Below are 21705 nucleotides of genomic sequence, written 5' to 3'. Positions count from 1 at the left end.
CAGACTCACAAATCTTAGAGGATTTGACAATTTATTTGCTTTTTATATTAAGTGGATCCTAGAATTATTAAAAGAAAAGAAACAGGCAGAAGAATTTTAAATCTTAATGTTTTAAACCCTATTCATTCCATAAGCATAAAAATAGACTTGTGCCAGTCAGAAAATACTAAGACGAAACATAAGTAAAGCAACCTTAAATATCTGTGGCATACAGCTAAACCTAAGACCTCTAATATTCCCTCAGATACTCTGAAAACTATTCTATAAAAAATGAGCTCTTCTTCCTAGCTTCATTCTGTCTACTTAAAGAGACTGCTTTATCCATATGCACAACTTAACATGTGGATTAGACTGTTTGATACTAGAACAAAGATCACTATTGTGGAAACCCATTCTTGATGATATATGAATGTTCACAGAAACTACAAAATTAAAAGTTCTCTTCAAATCACTGTTTCTATTTGAAACACCTTCCATTGCTCCTGGATGAACCAAAAGAGGGCAGCAACAACTCACATGTCCTGATCCTACCTAGAGTAAAGGTATTCCTCTGACAAGGACTTTCAGTTTCTAGAGTGTATTTCTGCTTTCTTGAAGACCATATACTTAAAGATTTTCACCAATCTTAACGAGTTATAGCCAGTGTAAGAGTTTTACATATTACAATTTTTAACTTTTTAAAATTACATGTTCACTGTATAAACATGGAAATTGGGACTGTCAAAATGGCTCAGTGCATTAAGGCACCAGCAACCAAGGCTGCAAACCTGAATTCAAAGCCTTGGACACATATGGTAGAGAGAGAACCAACTTCTACAAGTTGGCCTGTGACCTTCACATGTGTGTTATGGCACATACACACAATAAAATAAATAAAAATTAATTTAATTAAAAATTAAACCTTTGAGCCAGGCAGTGGTGGCATATGCCTTTAATCCCAGCACTCAGGAAACAGGTGATCTCTGTGAGTTTGAGGACAGCCTGATCTACAGAGCAAGTTCTAGGATGGCCAGATCTACACAGAGAAACCTTGTCTTGAAAAACCAAAATGAAAAACAGAATAAAATTAAACCCTCTTTATAAAAACTTAGATAAGATAGATAACAACAAAAAAAAAGTTATTCATTGTCATAACTACTATGCAGAAACAGTCACAATTTACTAATTTTTATCTTTGGAAGCAATTGTGAATGCTTTTTTCCTTTGGATTTCTTTCCCAGCATATTCATTACAGTACATAGAAAGTATAGAACTTTGTATCCTACTTTGCTGAATTTACCAGGTCTAAGGGTTTTCAGGTGGATCCTTAGGATGCTATCATCTATAAAACAAGATAATTTGATTCCATCTTTCCAGCCTGCACTTTTCTTCTCGCTTGCCTCTGTTCTCGCTAAGACTTCTAAGCAATACAGTGAGTGAGAGTGGACACCTTGCCTCATTCTATGCCTCTGTTCTCGCTAAGACTTCTAAGCAATACAGTGAGTGAGAGTGGACACCTTGCCTCATTCTGGAGTTAAGGACATACTTCTAGCTTTATCCCTTTTTCTTAATGTTGGTTATTAATTTGCCACATACTGGCTTATTGTCCTTCTTCCTAGTTTCCTCATGGCTTTTCTCACAATGTCTGAGTCTTTGTTAGAGGCCTTTTCTGTATGTATCTAGTTAGACAGTCACTAGAATGCAAGTTTTCCCCATTCCTCAGTGGTCCTCCAAACTTAACTAGGAACTGCTTTCATTCACAATTTTATTATTTTGGATTTTCTTATTTTCTGGTTAGTTGGCTAATAGTTTGAAAACTATATTTGTATTATTGAAGTATCGGTTTTTTTAAAAAATGGATTCTTTGTATTTTTTTTTAAGTCTTGATTCTGGGTCTGGTTTGTTCTTATCCTAAGGCATTGATAAATACTAAGTTCTTTGAGAACACTTTGATATATACATACATATATATATATGCATTTATATCTATAAATATCCTCCTCAGAGGTACCCTTGTTATATTCTAAAGGTCTATAAATTTAGATTTTCGCTGGAATGGTGGTACATGCCTTTAATCCCAAATACTATTTTCTCTATATGCAGAATCCAGATTTTAAAAATGAAAGACTTTAAAGAAGAGATGCTGTTTTTCAAGATGAAGGGAAATGCCAGTAATGGGGAGGGAGAGAAGAGAAGAGCGATGAGGGAAAACCAAACATAAAATGTATGCATGAAAATGTCCTCATCCATCCCAATCTTGATTAGTATAAATATGCTGATCAAGGGTAAAAATCCCTCCTTAGCTCCTGGTACAAGAGAACTGAAGGTGCGGTTTTATCTGGTAACTGGATAGCCTGGCCCTTGTCTGTTACTTTGAGGACAGAATTAGCAGCACTTAAGGAAAAGGAACAGCTGGTTCCCCACTACCAGTGCCAACCAACATCATCACATACAACCGTATAATAGAAATGGGTTTTAGAACTAGAATGGACCTGAAGAGTCATGTCATCTTTACTGGAGAGAAAGATGAAGCTTTGTGGGTGAGTTTAGTCAGATTCATAAGAGTTGGTAGTGTAATCCCTGCATCTGGGAGACTGAGTTTGCCTTAAATGCAAGGGCAGCCTGAATGCTCAGAGACTGTATCAAAACAAAGTAACATTTGGGGCTTGCAATGTTGTCTAGCTTGAGTACAAACTGGGCGTTAGTTAAGGACACCACACAAACAACAGAAATCTCTTCTTTGTAGATTCTTCTTTCATAGCCACCCTTCCTTTTGAAGTGCAAGACACATCTAGAAGTCCTTCTCCTGGAGAGGAGTGATGGATCCCTGATATTGCCACAGTCCACTCCAGCTGCTCCACTGCCATAAGTGGACCCCAGGGTGGACAGTGGAAATATGGGAACTTGTTTCTAAATTCTAAGGCCACTGCTGATCTCTGATGTCTCTCTGCTCTGCAGTCAGCTGCCTTCTGAGCCCCATGGCCTTGCCTCTGACACACATACTTCTGCCACCCCTTCTGTTTTCTACAAGGACACCAGCTCTACGTTGGGCCAATCCTATGTCCCCTCTGAGGTTTTGTCACCATGGCCCTGTTCCTCAGATACACTGAGAACTGAGCTTCCTTGTAGGAGTTGAAGTTGCAGTTCACACCATAATCTTATTCATCTTAAATCTTTTACAGCTTGAGTTGTTTGGTACCATATTTTAAATTTAAAGATATGTCTGAATAAAAATAGTTATACATAAAGTTCCATGTCTATATTTTCTTTTACTTGTATCATATTGCTACAGTAGAAATACTTTAAAAATAACAGGAGCTATATTAAAAGATTTTTAATTTATTAAAATTGAGTAAGTACTCAGGAGAGTATTGTGCTTTATATGAAAGCAGCTCAGGGTTCAATGTCTACCTCTTCACCCACAACCTTCTGTGCACACACAAATGTTCATACACCAATGTTAGCGATGGCTTTCAGTGCAAGGCTCTCAGGAAAGCAGAAATGGTATCTAAAATCTGAGTATCAGACATCTTTGTATTTCATGGAAAACCAAAAGGTTCGGGTCTTACCCTCTGCAGCATGTGGTTAAGTGTCCCTCTACTCTGTCATTCTGTTGGATTCAGAAGAAGAATAGACAATGACTGGTCACTTCTGTCACGTTCTATCACAGCTGACCATATACACAGATATAATTACCTGACAGATTTATGTGATGTAATATAAATAACTGTTTGATTGACTTTCAGGGAATCCTGTATCAGCTGTGGTCACCTGCAACCTCTTTGTTGTACCTGCACTGAGAAAGATGCAGGGTATCTTGGATCCTCGGCCAACCATCATCAAAGCCAGGGTAATGTTTCCTAATGAGCAGAAACAAAAATGGAAGCTTAGTACAAGCAATTACTAACGGCCTAAAACAGATACCTAGAATTTCATATTCATTTTCTCATAAATGTATTAATAGTCTCTCCTTTGTGACGAAATGTGGGAGAAAAAAATTTACTTTTATTTCAGTCCAACATAAAGAGAGATGGCTCAGAAGTAAAAAATAATGGCTGTTCTATAATAGGACCAAGGTTCAATTCCCACAACTGTCTGTAACTCCAGTCCTAGGGATCTGACCCCACTTCTGGCCTTCTCCTCAGGCAATGTACATGCAATGGCATACAGACATATACCGGCAAAAAACCCATACACCTAAAAATAAATACAGTGTCTTAAAGTTTAAAAGCACTTAAAAGAATGCAGAGATCAAGTCTGCAAACATTTAGTGGGCCCTAAGAACCAGTCAGCAAACAGAAAACAGCCTGCATCACACGCTAGACCTATGTGGAGTAAGAGGTAAGATTGTTTCCCTCGTGAAGTTCATAGAGGACAGACGTAAACCTGCTCCTTTGTATGTGCTTGCTCTTCAAAAAATTCAAAAAGGGCAAAGGACTAAAAGACTATGGCACTTCAGGAGAAGGTGAAAGTGCTGTTCAACACAGCATTAGTCAGACAAGGGCTATAACTATAATAAGAGTCCCTTTCTCTAGCCACACTACTAATCTACTACTAAATTACTACTCAACCAAGTATACATTTTCTGTGTTACTAATGACTTTCCTGACATCATAGCCTATAGAACCAAGCTATTACTTTTCAAAAGTTTTAAAGTAATTTACATATGACACAATTCTTTGCTTAGTTGACCAGAAGAATGTGAAACACAGAAGAGGGTCTGAAGAGATGAGTCAGTGGTTAAGAGCATTGGCTGTTCTTCCAGAGGACATGTTCTTCAATTCCCAGCAACTCATAACTGCCTGGACCTCCATTTCAGGGGATCAACACTTTCACACAGACAAAAAACAAATGTACATGAAATAAAAATAGGTTATTTTTAAAAATAAATAACTAAAACACAAAAGAAGAAATAGTAATAAAATATTATTCCAGATACACAATATAAAAACGTCTAAGACAAATGACAGGATGGCTCAGCAGATAAAGGCACGTGCTGCCAAGCCTGACATCCAGAGTCCAATCCTTGGGACACCCACATGGTGGAAAAACCTGACTTCCTGAACGCTGTCCTCTGACACCAATATGTAGCTGTGGCATTTGCATGTGCACACGGACACATATACATAAAATTAAAATGTTTTTGAAAATCTAGGCCATCGTCAGCCTTAACATTTATATTTCTATTACTGGGAATCTGTGAATAAAAGAAGATAAGAGCATCTTCTTTCCCTAAAATCATTTAAAATCAATTAGCCGGGCGTAGTGTTCTGTCTACCAAATCATCCCACCCCCAAGTAGAGCTTCCTTTCAGGATCACAAGGAAATACTCTTAGAATTGTTAGCATAGTCAGAAACAGAGATGGAGAGAGAAGAAGGAAGAAAGGAGGGCAGGAAGGAAGGCGAGTATGAACAGATTTATGATCAGATCAAAAAGTCAAAGTTCTAATAGATTTGCACAGTCAACCCAGTAATGGAGAATTTACTATCTTCACAGTTGCTGAGCTGAGGAAGCAGGGAAAATCCACATTGCTCTAAGAGACACATGGTTTATCCAATACTGCAAAGCTCTCAGGAATCCTCACATTTATTTCATTTTAATATCTACTATCTCTTCCTTAAAACTGGCTGCAAAACAGCCATGTAAGCGGTTCCTGCAATTTAGCACTGAAGAACACAGAGACAGAGAAATTAAGAGAAAAGCACAAAATAATTTAGGAGCAATAGGCAGCTATGCTACCAGCAAGGGTTACATAAGCAACATAAAAAGTTTTTTCCTTGTATATTGAAAATTGTCCTATAAATGGGTAGGTGAGGAATTCCTACCACATACTAAATCTACAGTGAATATGGATGGATGGATGGATGGATGGATGGATGGATGGATGGATGGATGGGTGTTGAATTTGTTGGTTAGATCTACTGCTTTCCCTCTCAATATTAAGATACTGCTTCCATTTCTCATTTCCTAGGTCCAGGATCACTCCAACCCATACAATCTGTCCTTTCCCGCATTATGAACACCGTCTTCTTGCATTCTTTCTTTACAATAGCAATCAACCTCTGAGCTTCCTGGATTGAAAACGATGGAAATGACAGCAATTCATTTATCATAAACAAGGATATTATCTATCCAGGCTCACTGTATTCTCTGTAATTCTGAAAAATGATTAGGTGACCAAATTAAATATCTTTGCCTCTTTATGCTATAGTTGTCATGTGACGTAAAACTGGACCCGCGCCCAGAGTACCACCGGTGTATACTGACTTGGCATCACCAAGAACCACTGCCCTGGGCCCAGAGTACAGGTCAGTCATTCACACCTGAACACCCAGGGATGCCTGTGCACTCATTCTGAAAAACAAACCACAAATAACAGCTATGCCAATCATGTCTTTTCCTTGGCGATAATAAAATGAATAATTGTTCTACACTTCTCTTTTTGAAAGGTTAGATGAAATAAGTTATTCTTAAACATTGTTTCCCTATTTCACTGAGCCATGTTTTCTAGATAAACATTTGAAATATACAAGTAGAATTACAGATTTTGATCTATTTGGTCAAGCAGCCCTCTGAACATGACTGGTGGACAAGAAAGGAGAACACAGTAGCTGTTATCCTGAAATGTGAGGGAAAAGTCAAATTTATAATACGATATTTGTGGACCCTATTATACCCTAGGCACTGATAAATTTTAAGGATAAAGCCATGTTGATGACTCTGAAGCATAGCACTCTCAACTTTCAACCTTTGTCTCCATCTTTTCTAGTCGTATTTTGCCCAAGTTTTGATGCAGCCCCACAGAAACTGTTACCTTTAAACAGAGGCCCTGTATCAGCTGCAGACATCCCCAAGAGTGATTCACAAGCCTTTGTCATCACAGAGGTCTGCATGCAAGTTGGCCACCAGCTTAACTAGCAGGACCTTAGGCAGCGTACCTGAGACCTTTGGCATCTTGTAAGAGTTAAATAAGAGAGTTCATAAAATGACCATAAAGCACCTAAATGGTAGCTGCTGTCATTGCTGTCCTTAAGTTTCTAAAAGGATTTATTTTTATACAAATACAAATTTACCCTGATGTGAGAATTTCCGTGGCATTTTGAGTGGCTATAAACAACTATTTTCTTCAATAAAAACATCTAATATTTGTTTTTAAAGTTTTGCTGAGAAGGTAAAGGATCTAGAACATACATTTCACCTGGAAAAGGTACTGGGAAGACTGATCATCCCTCTCCTTGGAGCCCTGCACTCCATTTGCTGGCCTCTCCACGTGTACTTCCTGATGTCTGTGCTGCAGTAATTAGAGTATTTCATTCCAGGTAATCAGATGAGCAGTCGTCTGATGAGCATGCGCAGCGCCAATGGATTATTGATGCTACCTCCAAAGACAGAGCAGTACGTGGAACTCCACAAGGGCGAGGTGGTGGATGTCATGGTCATTGGACGGCTATGATGGTCACCAACAGGAGAAGCTTTGATGCATGTCCACATATCATTGACTGTATCCTGTAATATGCAACGGCACAGCTAGTTTTTCTGATCTGGATAAAAGTTGATCTGTATAGTCAACATCTTGAACTATATTTCAGATGAACTTAAATACCTTTTAAAGAAAAAACACACCTAAGAATAAATCTTAACAGACAATTCTATTCTGATTATATCAAAGCAAAATTTTCCTTTCTTGCAAATTGCTTTGTGTGTTCAATGCTAGGTCTGATAGCGATAGCTTTTAGTAGACAGCGGTAGGTGCCTGCAGAACTTGTGTTTTTCTCATCTTTAAATACAACTACTTATGCTCTTAATCAAGGCTGTCTGCTTATTTATACTAGTATAGGCAACACTGGGGTTTCCCTTCTTAGTATGCTTCATAACTGCTTTACAGAGAGCTTCTGCTTGTTCTTTATCATGTATCTCGTGTTTATGTGCACTGTGCCAAAAGAGGAGTGACTGCGCGGAGGCCCGCCCTGCCGCGAGGACCGTCCCTGCCGAGCACCCGGGGACGCTCACCCTAGCAGCCTCTGGCACCGCACTCGCAGGCGGTAACTGGATACTTTTTATTTGAACAAACAAACCGGGGGAAAATGCTTCCTTAAGTGCTGACAGCCTTTTTAACCAACACATTTAAAATTGTACAGAACACAAATAAAATAAAATCAAAGACTGATCTTGTACAGATATTAGTGTTACCAGCATTCATGTGGAAATCAAGAGCAAAAACAAATAATGTTAAACAACTCTGTACCATAACATTTTCTGTAATGATACTGAAACTTAATGAATAAAAAAAAATCCTTGATCATTATTTAAAAATGCATGTGCTGGCCTTGTTATTTAGAAAGAGAAGATTCTTACTCCATCCTGACAGAGCTCTACCTAAGTAAAATAATTGTTAAGATAGCCTGCCAAGGCTCATCGTATGGGAGGTGTAAACTAGGACTGATAGCACTGGGTCTGTCAGTAAGACATCTGCCCAGTTTCTGCTTTTCTGGTGAAGGCCGGATAAACAGCAAGCATCGCTAAAGGAAAGATACTTTATTACTTAGAAAAAAATACCTTTTAGCTACCAACTTTGGATATGTACAGTTCTTTGAAGAGAAGGAAAAACTAAGTTATGAATCAAAACCTTAGATGAGTACCTGGAATTTTTGTTTTCTTTTGTTTCTTGAGGCAGGGTCCCACAATATAGCTCTGTGTCTGGGGACAAGACTCAACTGCCTCTGCCACCCAAGTGACAGGATTAAGGGTGTGCGTCACCACAGATGACATTAGAAATTTTTAAAATCGTGTTTGGAAGAAGGTAGAAATGTGGAGTTATGGTCCCTTTGAAAGCATGCCCTAGGATGACCCCCACACTCCACCTCCCAACTTTTTTTTGTTTGGTTTGGTTTTTCGAGACAGGGTTTCTCTGTGTAGCTCTGGCTGTCCTAGAACTTGCTCTGTAGACCAGGCTGGCCTCAGACTCAGAGATCACCTGTCTCTGCCTCCTGAGTGCTGGGATTAAAGGTGTGTGCCACTGCTGCCTAACTAGGATATTTCTTTTTCTTTTTTTTTCTGTTTTTTTTCTTTTTTTTACATTTTCCAATTTTTATGTACATTTTTTAATACATTCTTTTCTGATTTTACATAGCTATCCCTGTTCCCACTCCCTCCTTTCCTTGTTCCCTACCCTTCCCCCATCCACTCCTCAGAAAGGTTAAGGCTTGCCATGGGTAGTTAACAAAGTCTGACACATCACTTCTAGTCAGGACCAAGGCCCTCTCCCATATCTATGCTGAGCAAGGTGTCCCTCCAAAAAGAATGTGCACCTAGATACCAGTTCAAGCACTAGGGATACGTCCTGGTCCCACTTCCAGTGGCTCCATAGACTGCCCAAGCCTCACATCTGTCTCCCACATTCAGTGGGCCTACTTTGGTCTTAGGCAGGTTCCCCCACTATCAGTCCAGAGTCAGTGAACTCATACTAGCTCGGCCAGATGTCTCTGGGTATCCCCATCATGGTCTTGACCCTTTTGCTCATGTTATCACCCTTCCCTCTTTTGGCCCAGTGCTTTGCTGTGGACCTCTATCTGCTTCCTTCAGTTGCTAGATGAAGGTTCTATGACAATGAAGGCAGTCATTAATCTAATTACAGGGGAAGACCAGTTTAGACATCTTCTCCCCTGTTGCTTGGAGTCTTAGCTGGGGTCATCCTTGTGGATTCCTGGGAATTTCCCTAGTGCCATGTTTCTTGCTAGCCCCTTAATGGTTCCCTCTATCAAGATATCTCTTTCCTTTCTCTCCTTCCCTGTCCTTCCCTCTTCTTGAGCATCCCATTCCCTCATATTCTACACCTCCCTCCCCTTCTCCCATCTCCCTCCCCTTCCACCCTCCTTCCTCTCCTCTCCACCCCACAAACTCCCAATTTTCTCAGGAATTCTCATCTGTTTCCCCTTCCCAGTGGGATCCATGTATGTCTCTCTTAGGGTTCTCCTTGTTTCCTAGCTTCCTGAGGATCGTGGACTATAGACTGGTTATCCTTTGCTTTATGTCTAATACCCACTTATGAGTGTACATAGGATATTTCTCTTAACAAAAACTTCAAGATATTTTTCAATTGATATTACAGGAAGGCCATATATTCTAGAATATGCTTAGTAAAACAGACTAAGAAACAAAGTAACATATCACAATGGCAAAACTTGTACTTTTAATGACATTTGCTATTGGGAGCTTAAAGTGGAATGTTCTATTGTTCTGTGTGTGCAGCTGAAGAGTTAATAGAGATCAATGAAAACACCTAGTTCTTCACATTCACTTAAGAAATGAGCAACTACTATGTGTGGGGATACAAAATATGCCATACCGCTACTCACAGGAAGGAAGAAAGCGAAGCAGCTGCACCTGTGCTCTACCAGAGAGAAGACAAGCTGTGCGAGGAACGAGAGTGTGCAAACTATGACCAATACCATAATACACTCTTAGCTCCAGAGCTCCAGAGCTCACGCATGCTCCCCAGGCCTTAGAACTTACAGCACATGGAGGCCCACGTGTGTAGGCCTCAGTAAATGGGTGCAGGGAAGCATTAAATATCACTTACTGCATGTCAGGCATTGTTCCAAGCACTGTTTACTGTCACAACACCCATGATTCATGTTTCGGATGGGGAAACCAGGACAGAAGTGTGTCCATAGTCACACAGCTAGCACACAGAACAAGGTTCAAAGCTGGAACCACGGCTCGAGTCCACTGAATTATGGAAACAGGTTGATATAAGATCAGGGTGGAGTGGGGAGAGGTCACATCTAGAAGACTCAGACTGTAAAGTTCTTGAATACTAAGTGAAGGCATCTGGATTTATTCTAGGGACAAAACAGTTGGAAAGTCTTGACCAAGGACGTGTGCTCAGAACTGCACATTTAAGACAAATGTTCTGGGAGCTGCAAGATCTGGTTAAACTAGAGGGAAGTGGAAGACATAAGTTTGGAGGAGATAAGGGGCTGGGAAGGAAAAGGGACAGGTGAACTCACTGCTGGAGAGAACATGGGAAGAACTGATAACTGAATTCGTGTACAAGTTCTAGAGAGGAAGCCAGAGCAAGGAGGAATGAACCCAAGTCTCCAGGCAGAAAATGTTAGACAGCTAATGAGAAAATCAAGACAGTATATCCCATGGAGAAGCATTTAGAAGTTCTGGTTAGGAATTCAAAACGTACAGACTGGATACAACTCATGAGCTCATTCACATAAATGACCTGCGAGGATGAGTTAACAATAAGCCAAGCAGGCAGGGCCTCAGCATATTGGTTGAAGACAGACAGGAGCACAGCATCTCTCAAACCAAGACAGAATCTCAAGGAAAGAGAACTGATTGCCAGATGCAAAAGAAATAACAAAAATGAGATCCCAAGAATATGCATAAAATTGGAAAAAAAGAATGCTTATTAACTAGACAGTCATTATGAGCTATGAGAGCAGAATTTCAATAGCGACACTGAAAATAAGAGTCATAAAAACATAAATTGAATATCAATGCTTTGGAGCCTATGTGTGAGAAGACACGACTTCAAACTGATGACCCAGTGAGAGCAGGCTTTGAGTAAGAAACAGCAGCTTTGGGCACTCAAAATTCTAACAGTTTTCTAAATGGAGGAAGAAAATGAAAGAAGGGCTGGATTTTAAGGACCCTAGCAGCCAAATCAAACTGGAAAAGAAAAGACATTTTTCTCTGAGAATTAGAAAATGGGGAAGATATGACATTTGGACAGGCGACAGGGGAGTTTGAAAGTTACAGAGCAATAAAATGGTTCTGCTTTTGTCTGTTTATCTACTTGCCTATGTCATTTAATTTATTCACATTTATTTTACAGAAACTATCTAAAAATTAAGCATATGCACTATATTCAAGTTTTCTTTGTCTTGGTAATCTAAACTTAAAGTCTAGACAATACTTTCAGATTCTTATAGCTGTACAATAGTTAACCAGACTTGGGGGCTCTATGCTTTGGTTTTGTAAACCATATCACACAATGAAAAATGGAACATAAACAGATTGTTTTCCAAGTAAATGTTGTTAAGTGATGTTGCAAGTGGATTCTTTGGATGACTTCCATTTTTAAAATTCTTGGCTAACAAACTTTGTAGTTCTAACCAATTACCAACTCGTGATCTTCAAGAAACATTATGAAGGTAAGCATTATCACCCTCAGTTATAGAAAGTAGAGGTGCATTCCACACAGAATCAAAGCAGACTGTTCTGTTATTCCACTGATGATTGTTCTAGAACTAAACAAAATATTGTATTCTAATATAGCTTAAAAGTAAGTGTTGGGTTTTAAACCTGGGACAAATGACTGAGGTGCCTATTTAACATAGGAAAGCAGACCTAGCCACCAGGTTCTTCAGCCAATCCCTCAGTCCCTACCTGTTATGGGGTTCTCCTGGCTGGCATACCCCGCTCCTTACTCTCCAGTCCAGGGAACTGGGCTCCTGTTCCCCATATAATCCAGACATTTTGTACCTTTTTGTACCTTTGGGCCTCCTGGCTACAGCACCTGGTCCCTGCTACCCTCTCTCTCTCTTCTCTCCCCTTTTCCCCACATGGCACAACTAAGCCTGATCATGCCCACTTGGGACTCCCTGATGCCCCTCCCTCTACCAATGCTCTCCCTCTTACCTTCCTCCTCCTCCATACTTAGGAGCAGTCATGTCCTTTCCTTTCCTTTTTATTTCTCTTTTTCATTCAGTAAGTATTGTACTTGACTTTCTTGAGAGAATTACATTGCTACAGAATCCACTGATAAAGTAGCCTAAAGCTTAAGGATTTAATAAATTGCTCAATTCTGGCCTTTTTCTTTGTTTTCCTTTGTCTTTGTTTTGTCCATTTGTTTTTAAAACACAGCCTTGCTGTGTAGCCCTGACTAGCTAGCTGGCTGGGCACTTAGTATTAAACCAGTCTAGCCTCAAGCTTGCAATAATCCTCCTGCTTCTGCCTCTGAGCACTAGGATTACAAGTGTGTGCCACCATACCTGGCTCATGTATTAATCTTTTAAAATAATTCAGGTCATTGAAGAAACATCAACTGAGTTCATACAAGATGTCAGGCTCCATTGTAGGCACCAAGGATATGAGAATTAATGAGCCATTCCTGATCATCCGTAACAAAGGCAACGTATGAGACAGAAAAAAAGTATACATAATGTTAGTGTAGTCCTAAATCAGGTTCTGCAGTATAGTCAAGACGCAGACATTTTATGAAAGGCAGAAATCACAGTTGGTAATCCCACAGGGAGACAGTAGGAGAGGAAAGCACAAAAGAGGCAGGTGTCAGAGCTAAGGGCAAGAGGAAGCAACTGCAAATCCTAGGGTTGGGGGTAGCTTCTAGAGAGCCTAAGGGGTCAGATCTAGAAAAGACTCTTTACAGGGCTCAGTACTCCAGGGAGAGAATCCCCCGTAGCTGCAGGGTTGGAGGTGCAAGAGGTTATAATAAAATAAAATACCAAATAGTTCAGACTGTTGCCGTTGTCATGGTGACACTGTCAGAAACAAGGCAACAGGAAAGAACCCAGTCCCTTCTCCCTCCCACTGATTCCCAAGTTGCTTCTAGTCTAATGCCACTGATTGTGAAGTCTAAGAAAGGCAGCTGGAGAAAGCAGTGGAGTTTGCAGAGAGCTCTAGCCCACCACAGGGTGTAGCCAAGTTAGATTTGGAGCTGAGGGGCTTATTCACCTAATGCCAGACCAAGAATTCTCCAAACAGGTGACATCTGGGCTGATTTTTGAAAAATGAAAATGACCCCCACATGAGAAGGTAGGGAGGAGCATCTCAGACAGGGAAGGGCAAAAAGAATGAAACTTGAGGAAGGAAACCCTCAATGCAAGAGGGGTGGGGGAGAATTCTGAAATACAGACGAGCGCCACATGGCACTGACTGCCTCAGTGTGAAGCTTGAGGGTTAGTACTCCATCGTCTCCTGCCTGGGGCAGGTATCACCAGGGGCTCCTGAAAACCCTGCCGGTTTCAGAAAGAAAGACAGGTAGACACCAACTGATTGCAAGGCATCAGACTAAACAAAGGTTACTGCAAACGAACAGTGCACTCCCGCCCCCATACCTGTTCCTCTATTCCTATTTTGTTCCCTAGTGAGAGGCGCCAGCGTGCACCCAGTATTGCAAAGCCGAAACCTGAGTCATCCTGCTTCTTTCTCTGCCCCCACACATTCATTGAGTCACCAAATTCTGACACTGTTCACAGCTCCCAAACAACCCCTCCTTTTCTTCCCTCCTCCAGGGCCTTGGTCTCAGCTTGCAGAACTACTCTCTTCAAATCTTTCTTTGACATGGCTATTGGAGTGACCAAACCAGACTATAATATCTCTCTATACAGACTTCCTTACAGGGAAACCTCTGCCGCCCATGGTCCCAGGGCTCAGCTAGAGCATTCGAAGCTCTCTGCAACACTTCCCCAACTTCAGGGTTCTTCCTCTGTCACACCAGACTATTTTGCAAGCAGTTGCTCCGTCAAATCTAAGTCATTCTGATGCCTCCTGCCCTTGCTCAAGCTGACTGCTCTTTGAATAACTCTCGTGGGGATTAGAGGTGTGGCTCAGTGGCAGAGCACTGACCTTCCATGCACAAGGCCCTGGGTTTGCTCTCCTGCACCACAAATGGAGGAAAGGGGTAAAGCAAAGTGCAATAAGCTTTACTTTAGGCATTACCTCTTCCAAAAACACCCCTAAAGCATCACATTGGACAGAGTGCCCCTTGCCCGTGTTCCCAGAGTCCTTCGGGCACCATTCAGAGGAGAAAATCTGCATCACAGTGAATTCTCACATGCCACTTTTGATGGTAAGTTCTTTTGGGGCAGATTCTGATCATCTTGCAGCCAAGCATGAGTTGGCGCCTTCCGTAGCAGGTGCTCAACACTAAACTGACCAAGAGAACTAACACTGAACAGCTTCACCAGGAGCCAGCGTCAGAACATAGAAAGAAACCTTCCTACCTCAAGCTTAGAACACCGTTGAGAGGACTTCATGCGGAGTGCCATCTTAGGAAGGGCAAAGACAGAACGAACAGGTCAAGCATCTTTCTTTGACCAGGTGCTTCAAATCCAGAGTTACACAAAGTCATAAATATGCTTTGTGTGTGTTAAAACATTCATATCTAAAGGTAAATATTCAAATCATACTATTCATATTTTTCTCTCGATATACTTTAACCTCAAAAGATATGAAAGTAATACCAAAGGGTTTCTTTCCTTCAGCTGCTTCAAAATTAATGTCATCAACAGTGAGGAAGTCAGATCTATGCAAGACTTTCCTGAACAGGATCATTGGTAAGTGGTGTTCATGAAGTACATAAACCTTGTGAGGAATAGATGTATACTAGAGCAATGAGGGGAATGTGTCCATCAGAGCCAGGCAGGGTAGCACATCCCTGTAGTCACAGCACTATGGAGGCTGAGGCAACAAATTGCTGCAAGTGTGCGGCCCACCTGGACTCCATAGCAAGATCCTATTGGGAAAAATTACCATCTAAGAACGGCACTCAACATTAAAAAAAAATGCAAAAACAACAGGGCACCCGCTTGGGCCTCTGTGAAGTCTGCTTTTTTTTCTGAAAATTGCTAGTTAGATGGCATCCCAGCTCCCAGAGCCTGTGCCCTGACACATTCTGAGCATGGCCCTCACCTCTGCTTCTAGAGAGGCTTCCTGATGCCAACACATCCACACCTGGTCTCCGGGGTCCAGTTACTGTTGTCATTGTAGCATCCCTCAGACACTTCATGTTTGTTCTGAGCAAACACAATACTCTTTGGACCCTGCCAAAATCAAGCACTTGAATCTTGAACATAGAACATAGGGACCCAAGTGACGTGAATTTACCCAGGCAGTGGCTCCTCTCTTAGCCCATATATTCAGCTAGCATCCTTCTGTGAGCTTCATCCTCACTAGCAGCAAAGAAGGTACCAAGACAGCTGTTATCTCCAGCACATGACCAAAACATTAAAGTGTGATGGGATGCAGAGACTCTCCCAGAGTGCAAGGACAAATAATTTCATCATGTTCTCATGACAGAGGGGGATGGTGTGTGTTTATTCATTCATCCAACAATTACTGAGCTCCCACTTAGTGTGTGGAAAGAGTACAGCAGATGGAGATACGAAGGCAAAATAATGAGGCTGTGCAGCTGGTCCTCAGCTGGTTCTAAGCACTGTTGCTCTGTAAGAATGTTATCTTTGTTTGAAGCTTTGGGTTTTTTTTTTTTCTCTCAGTTTTGCTTTAGTGGGGATGGGAATGGTTTTGGTTTGTTTAGTGGTTTGGTCTGTATTGCTTTCATTTTGTTTTGTTTTGTATTTTACATAGGCTCTCACTCTACAGTACAGGCTGGCTTCAAACTTACTGTGTAGCCTCGGCTGGCTTCAAGCTCCTTGCAGTCCTCCTTCCTCTGCCTCTTAAGTGCAGGAATTACAGGTATGAGCCTCCAAGCACACTTGAAGCTTGAAGCTTTTTCTTCACAGATGCTCAACATGTCTTTGAGGTTCTGAAAACCAGAATAGAGGGCAACGGAATGCTACATTATCAGCTGAAGGATAAATGATGTCTTTTCAGTTTTTATTATATCTTTTCCAGTCATGCTATCATCAGGATGGTTTTCACCTCCAAAAAGCCTCAGAGCTTCCTCTGGCCAGGCTGGGCTTCTCGGGAATGCCAGCACCGTTCATCATGTCTGGGGTTGGCTGATCTCTGGGTCGCTCCTTCCCAGTGCCCCTCTTCCTTCAGAGCTATGTCAGCACATTGTGATGCAGAGGTAGTATAACAATGCCTGGCAGTTCTACTTCACCCAGTGCTCAGCTGGCTGTCCAGTACACAGAAACACCTTCTGCTAAAGAAATGTGAAGAGAGAAGCAGACGTGTGCTACTTGGAAACCATTCTCCTGTTCAACACACAGGAGATTCCGGTGACCCTTTTCAGCCTTGCTTCTACGTAAGTTTGTGTTGGTCACAGCAGCCTGGATGTGAGCCTGAAGAAGAGGGGAATGGATGGTTTGATTAATATGGCTACCTGAGGTATGAGGGCCTTTCTTCCCGTCTTCCTCTTCTCCCTGGTTTCATTTTTTTTGTACCTTAACTAGAACATATTTTTTTTTTAAAAAATCAATTTAGAGACCTAATAGTTGGCGACTGAACTTCTTTTATTTAAAATTAATCTCACTGGGCCTGTGGAGATAGCTTAGGTGATACAGCAGGAGCTGAATCCAGGGAGTCCCTAGAATGCACATCTTAGTAAGATGGGGGCTACAGTCCCTGTTTATAATCTTAGCACTGGGAAGATGGAGATGCGTGGAACCCTGGGACTCACTGGCCAGTAACCTCACCTGCCAGGCAAGTTCTGAGCCACCAAAAGAGTGACTGGCATCTGAAGAACACCCAAGATTGTCCTCTGGTGCATGCATGTGCATGCACACACACACACAGACACACTTGTTTACAAAGTAAACACATACAACCCTCACTGACAGTTTAAATCTGAAATGAAAGCGTGCTTTCTGGGTTGCTTTTAAACTTGAGTTTTAAATCACCATCCCAGTGACTGGGAAAAGAAGAGAGAGATTCATTATTAGACTCACTTGTAATTATTCAAGTGGAAGGGGGGATCCACAGGGTCTGATGTTCAGAGCTGAAAGGGGAGCACCAGAGAGAAAAGAGGAGCCCACTGCAGTCAGAACTTCTCAACCAAAATTGCAGACTAGAACTGTGATGGGCCTGGCCTCAAAAGATGCCTCGGAGTGCATTGAAAATGACAGGCTGAATTGGCTAATGCGCACATATAGTCCCAGCTCCTCGAGAGGCCACAGTTGGACAGTCGAGAGTTCAAGGCCGTCAGGTAGCATCGAGAGAAATTTTAATGAGTGAAAGGCAAAGGCTACCATGCAGAAGCTATTATGTGATTATATATGTAAATAGCGTAATAAGAAAAAAGATCACAGGGAAATATGCATGTCAGGTCTATAGAATTCTTTCAAATTTGCTATGCATGAAGATTAATTTTTAAATACTGGAGAGAAAAGATCACATTGGAAATGGTGAATAGAAAGTGTTTAATGACATTAAGTATCTGTGGGCATCTTCCTGTATTAGGCAGTCAGAAAACCCAAGCAAAACACACTTCCCTTCCACACTGGTGCCTGAGCCTCTCGCACTCCCTCTGCACTGTTCCATTAACACCCACGCTGCCACTTTTCCAAATGTTCTGGCTGATTGCATTTCCTCCTAGGAACACGGCATCGGCACAGCACGAACACATGCCCCGCCTGTTCATCCTGTCCTTAGCCCCTCTGAGCTCAGTCATCCTCAGCGGTGGACCCTGTATGACAAAGCTGAGGCGGCTCCGCCCTGGCTGGAGACACTGTTGTCCTGGTTACGTGACTGGCAATGGTTTCTGGCCTGTAATTGGATTTAACATGGAACCTCTTTTATTAAATATATCCAACAATGCTTTTCTGCTGAAAATTACACTGCAGTTCTGTGGAAAACTACAGCCTTACGAGCAGAGCTGCTGAAGGAATCTCTATTCAGCTGAAACTGGAAAACAGAGATGTGAGGGGGAAGTACTGGGTCGGAGAAAGACAAAGACCGGCACAGTGGGTCTCAACCTGGGAGTCGAGACCCTTTTGTCAAACCTCTAGCTCCAAAAATATTCGCATTACAATTCATAACAGTAGCAAAATTACAGTTACGAAGTAGCAACAAAAATAATTTTATGGTTGGGGGTTCCCACAACATGAAGAGCTGTATTAAAGGGTCTCAGCATTAGGAAGGATGAGAACTCATTAGAGGATTCGCTAGTGACAGAGGAGTTAGGGACTGGATTTCTTCACGATGCTGCGGTGCTGCAGACGCCCTAGACTTCAATACTGTTCTGTTTCTTACCTGTTTAGTGCAATGCGCAGGGCCTTAGGTAGGCCTAGGAAAAGTCATAAACTGTTGGAAAATATAAACTATAGTTGAGAAAATGCACAATTTGGGGTTTTGGTTTTGGTTGGAGTTAGAGTTTTTTGAGACAGTTTTGTGCAGCCCAGGCTGACCTCAAATTTGTTATGTGATTGAGGATGACATTATATTCCAGAGTCTCCTGCCTCGCTTGCCAAGTGCTGGCGTTACGGGCATGCACACCACACACAGCAGACACAACTCAAGAAGAACATATTGTAACAAATGTGTCTGCACACCCATGAAGCTTGCTTCTGTTCTAGTCACACATTACTTAACACAAATTTATTAGAGCTACATTTTATCTACATAATCAGTTCAGGAGATTAGCAAAGCAGAGAGACCATCCCTCAAAAACAGGAACAAAATAAAGGTAAAATTATTATGGAAACAAACTGTCTTTAACATTTAATCCCACACGAACTGGAACTGTTCAGAAGGAGTTTTTGGCTGTTGTAACAAAGTCTCGCTGTAGTCCAGCTGCCAGATACTCACACTCCTCTGCGCCCATCTCAGCAGTGCTAGGGTTACAGCACCACATCCACTAGGAAACAAAATCTACAGCGCGTGGAAAGGGCTACGGCGGAGCTGTCGGGCTTCTCGTGCAAGGAAGCAGAACAGAGCACAGCAAAGGTATGGGAGAGGCACCCTGAACCCATCTGCTTCTCTTCAAGAGAAAACCACTTCCTAGTCGTCAGTATAACCACTAGGCACAATTATGTTGGGAACATCTTCAAAGAGATTATGATGCTCCAAACAGCTCCACTCTGTGATTGGTAACTGCTACTTTTTAATACTTAATGTTATTGGGAAATTTTAATATGTATATATAATTAAGTAAAGACCTATTTGCAAAACTGGAGACCAAAATCTTGCTACATCTCCAGGTATTGAGAGTGGACATAGTAAATAATCAATTAAGTGGTTTAATGAACCATTGGTAGTGTTCACTGGTATTGGGGAGGGGTCCAAAATTTCCTTCACAGACCATCCTCTGCCATCTTATTAGAATCACTGAAGAGAGAGGCAGATGCAGGTTGCAGATAATATCAAATCAGTTAGCAATAACACTAGTCAAAATATTAGCTGGGGAAATGACTTGGTAGTTAAGAGCTGTTATTGCTCTTGCAGAGGACCTGGGTTCAGTTGCCAGGACTCACAACACCAGCTCCAGGGGACCCAATGCCTTTTTATAGGCATCAGACATGCACATGGCACATATGCATACACGTAGACATAACTCTCATATACATAAAATGTAAATTTTTAATTGTATTAAAAATCATACTAGGGATGCTTGAAAAAATAGAGAACCATATTTACCTAAAAATATATATAATACATATGTATGTGTAGTGTATATGTGTGTGTGGTAAATGAAGCCATGTCATGCAAGATGATAATGCATCCCAGAACAACTATGGACTAACAAAACCCACAATACTGGGTCTGAAAACTTCCTTACCAGTTGTTGGTCTGGGGAGCCCAAGATTCTCTTAAAATAATATAGACAATTATTGTTGCCCTTGGTTGCCTCCCGAAAGCTGAAGGTGAGTCCCTATTGCTGAAGGCACTTTGGATACAGGACACAGAGGATTCGAGCTGGACCTGACCCAAAAGCCCCGCTGAGGATGAGCTTTCATAGTGCCAGAAGGTTCTATACATGAAAAGGAAAGCAAGCAATAGTGTTACACAGCTGTGATGTCTCTGAGCCACAGATAGCCCTAGAGGCTCAACAGTGGCACTAATGTCTAGGTGGAAGTCAACAGCTGATCAACAGAAAGGAAATCGTGACTGATATTGGGAACAGTGAATTCCCCGGGGCTAGTGAAGCTGTGGATCTTCAAGGAGAACCTACACCTGCTACTTTCCTAAATGAGCGTGAGTCTTAACTGCCTTGTCAATGCTCATTCTTATATCCTCAGGTCAATGTATCACACGCCTCATCCAGCAAGTTGTTTTTTATCAGTAGATGGAGACCATTACAGAAAACTACAACTGGTCCAGATAGAGAGAAGGACTGGCCATGGGGAGCTGATCCCCCCTCAATTGATACATCTGCAACAAAACCTTTCCTCCTCATGTTCAGGGAACATCATGCAAGAAAGAGTAAAAACAACACAAGAACCAGAAGACCAGGGAATCTGCTGTCATAGGACCCATGAGATTGTGTCTTCCCAATGACAGGGAAGCTGCACCCATGAAACCTCAATAACATAGCTTTTTCTAACAAGACACAAACAATGACAATACTGGTGCACATGCCAATCTGCTTGTGGGAAATCTCATGGGGCCCCACCCCTAGATGAAGAGCTACAGGCAATTAACAACTTCTCAGAGAGGGAGACTTAGTCTTCCCCAGGGATAAGTACCCTATTTTGTTATCCAATACCATGTGGTCAGTCCTCAAATCATAAATATACAAGCAACACTTAAACGAACTCAACGGTTGCATTTATATATTTATTCACATATTTGTAGTTCATTTTCATGTAACAATAATAAATAAAAAGACACTAGTTTGAGAGAGAGAGTGAGGGGACATGGGAGGGACTGGAGGGAGGAGGAGGAAATCATATAATTACATTGTAATTAAGAATAAGCCAGGCAGTGGTGGCACATGTCTTTAATCCCAACATTTGGGAGGCAGAAGCAGGCAGATCTCTGTGAGTTTGAGGCCAGCCTGGGTTACAGAAAAAGTTCCAGAACAGCCAGGGCTGTTATGCCGAGGAAACTCTGTCTCAAATAAATAAATA

General features: G+C 41.6%; 1 protein-coding gene across 1 annotated transcript in view; it reads left to right on the top strand.

The window, feature by feature from the left end:
- Nucleotides 1-8297, top strand: part of Gphn (gephyrin) — a 326333-nt gene extending 318036 nt beyond the window's left edge. Inside the window, exons 20-22 of the mRNA XM_050158607.1 lie at nt 3726-3829; nt 6192-6288; nt 7300-8297. Of these exons, the coding sequence (XP_050014564.1) occupies nt 3726-3829; nt 6192-6288; nt 7300-7433 (335 nt within the window). The 3' untranslated portion in view covers nt 7434-8297. The remainder of the gene's footprint in view (nt 1-3725; nt 3830-6191; nt 6289-7299) is intronic.
- The last annotated feature ends 13408 nt before the right edge of the window (nt 8298-21705 follow it).

This window comes from Alexandromys fortis, unplaced genomic scaffold (genome assembly GCF_014885135.2).
Source record: "Alexandromys fortis isolate MF-2015 unplaced genomic scaffold, M_Fortis_MF-2015_v1.1 scaffold_99, whole genome shotgun sequence".
NCBI classification, from domain to species: domain Eukaryota; kingdom Metazoa; phylum Chordata; class Mammalia; order Rodentia; family Cricetidae; genus Alexandromys; species Alexandromys fortis.
The sequence above is the reverse complement of the archived record's forward strand: the minus strand, read 5'-3'. Positions and strand labels throughout refer to the sequence as shown.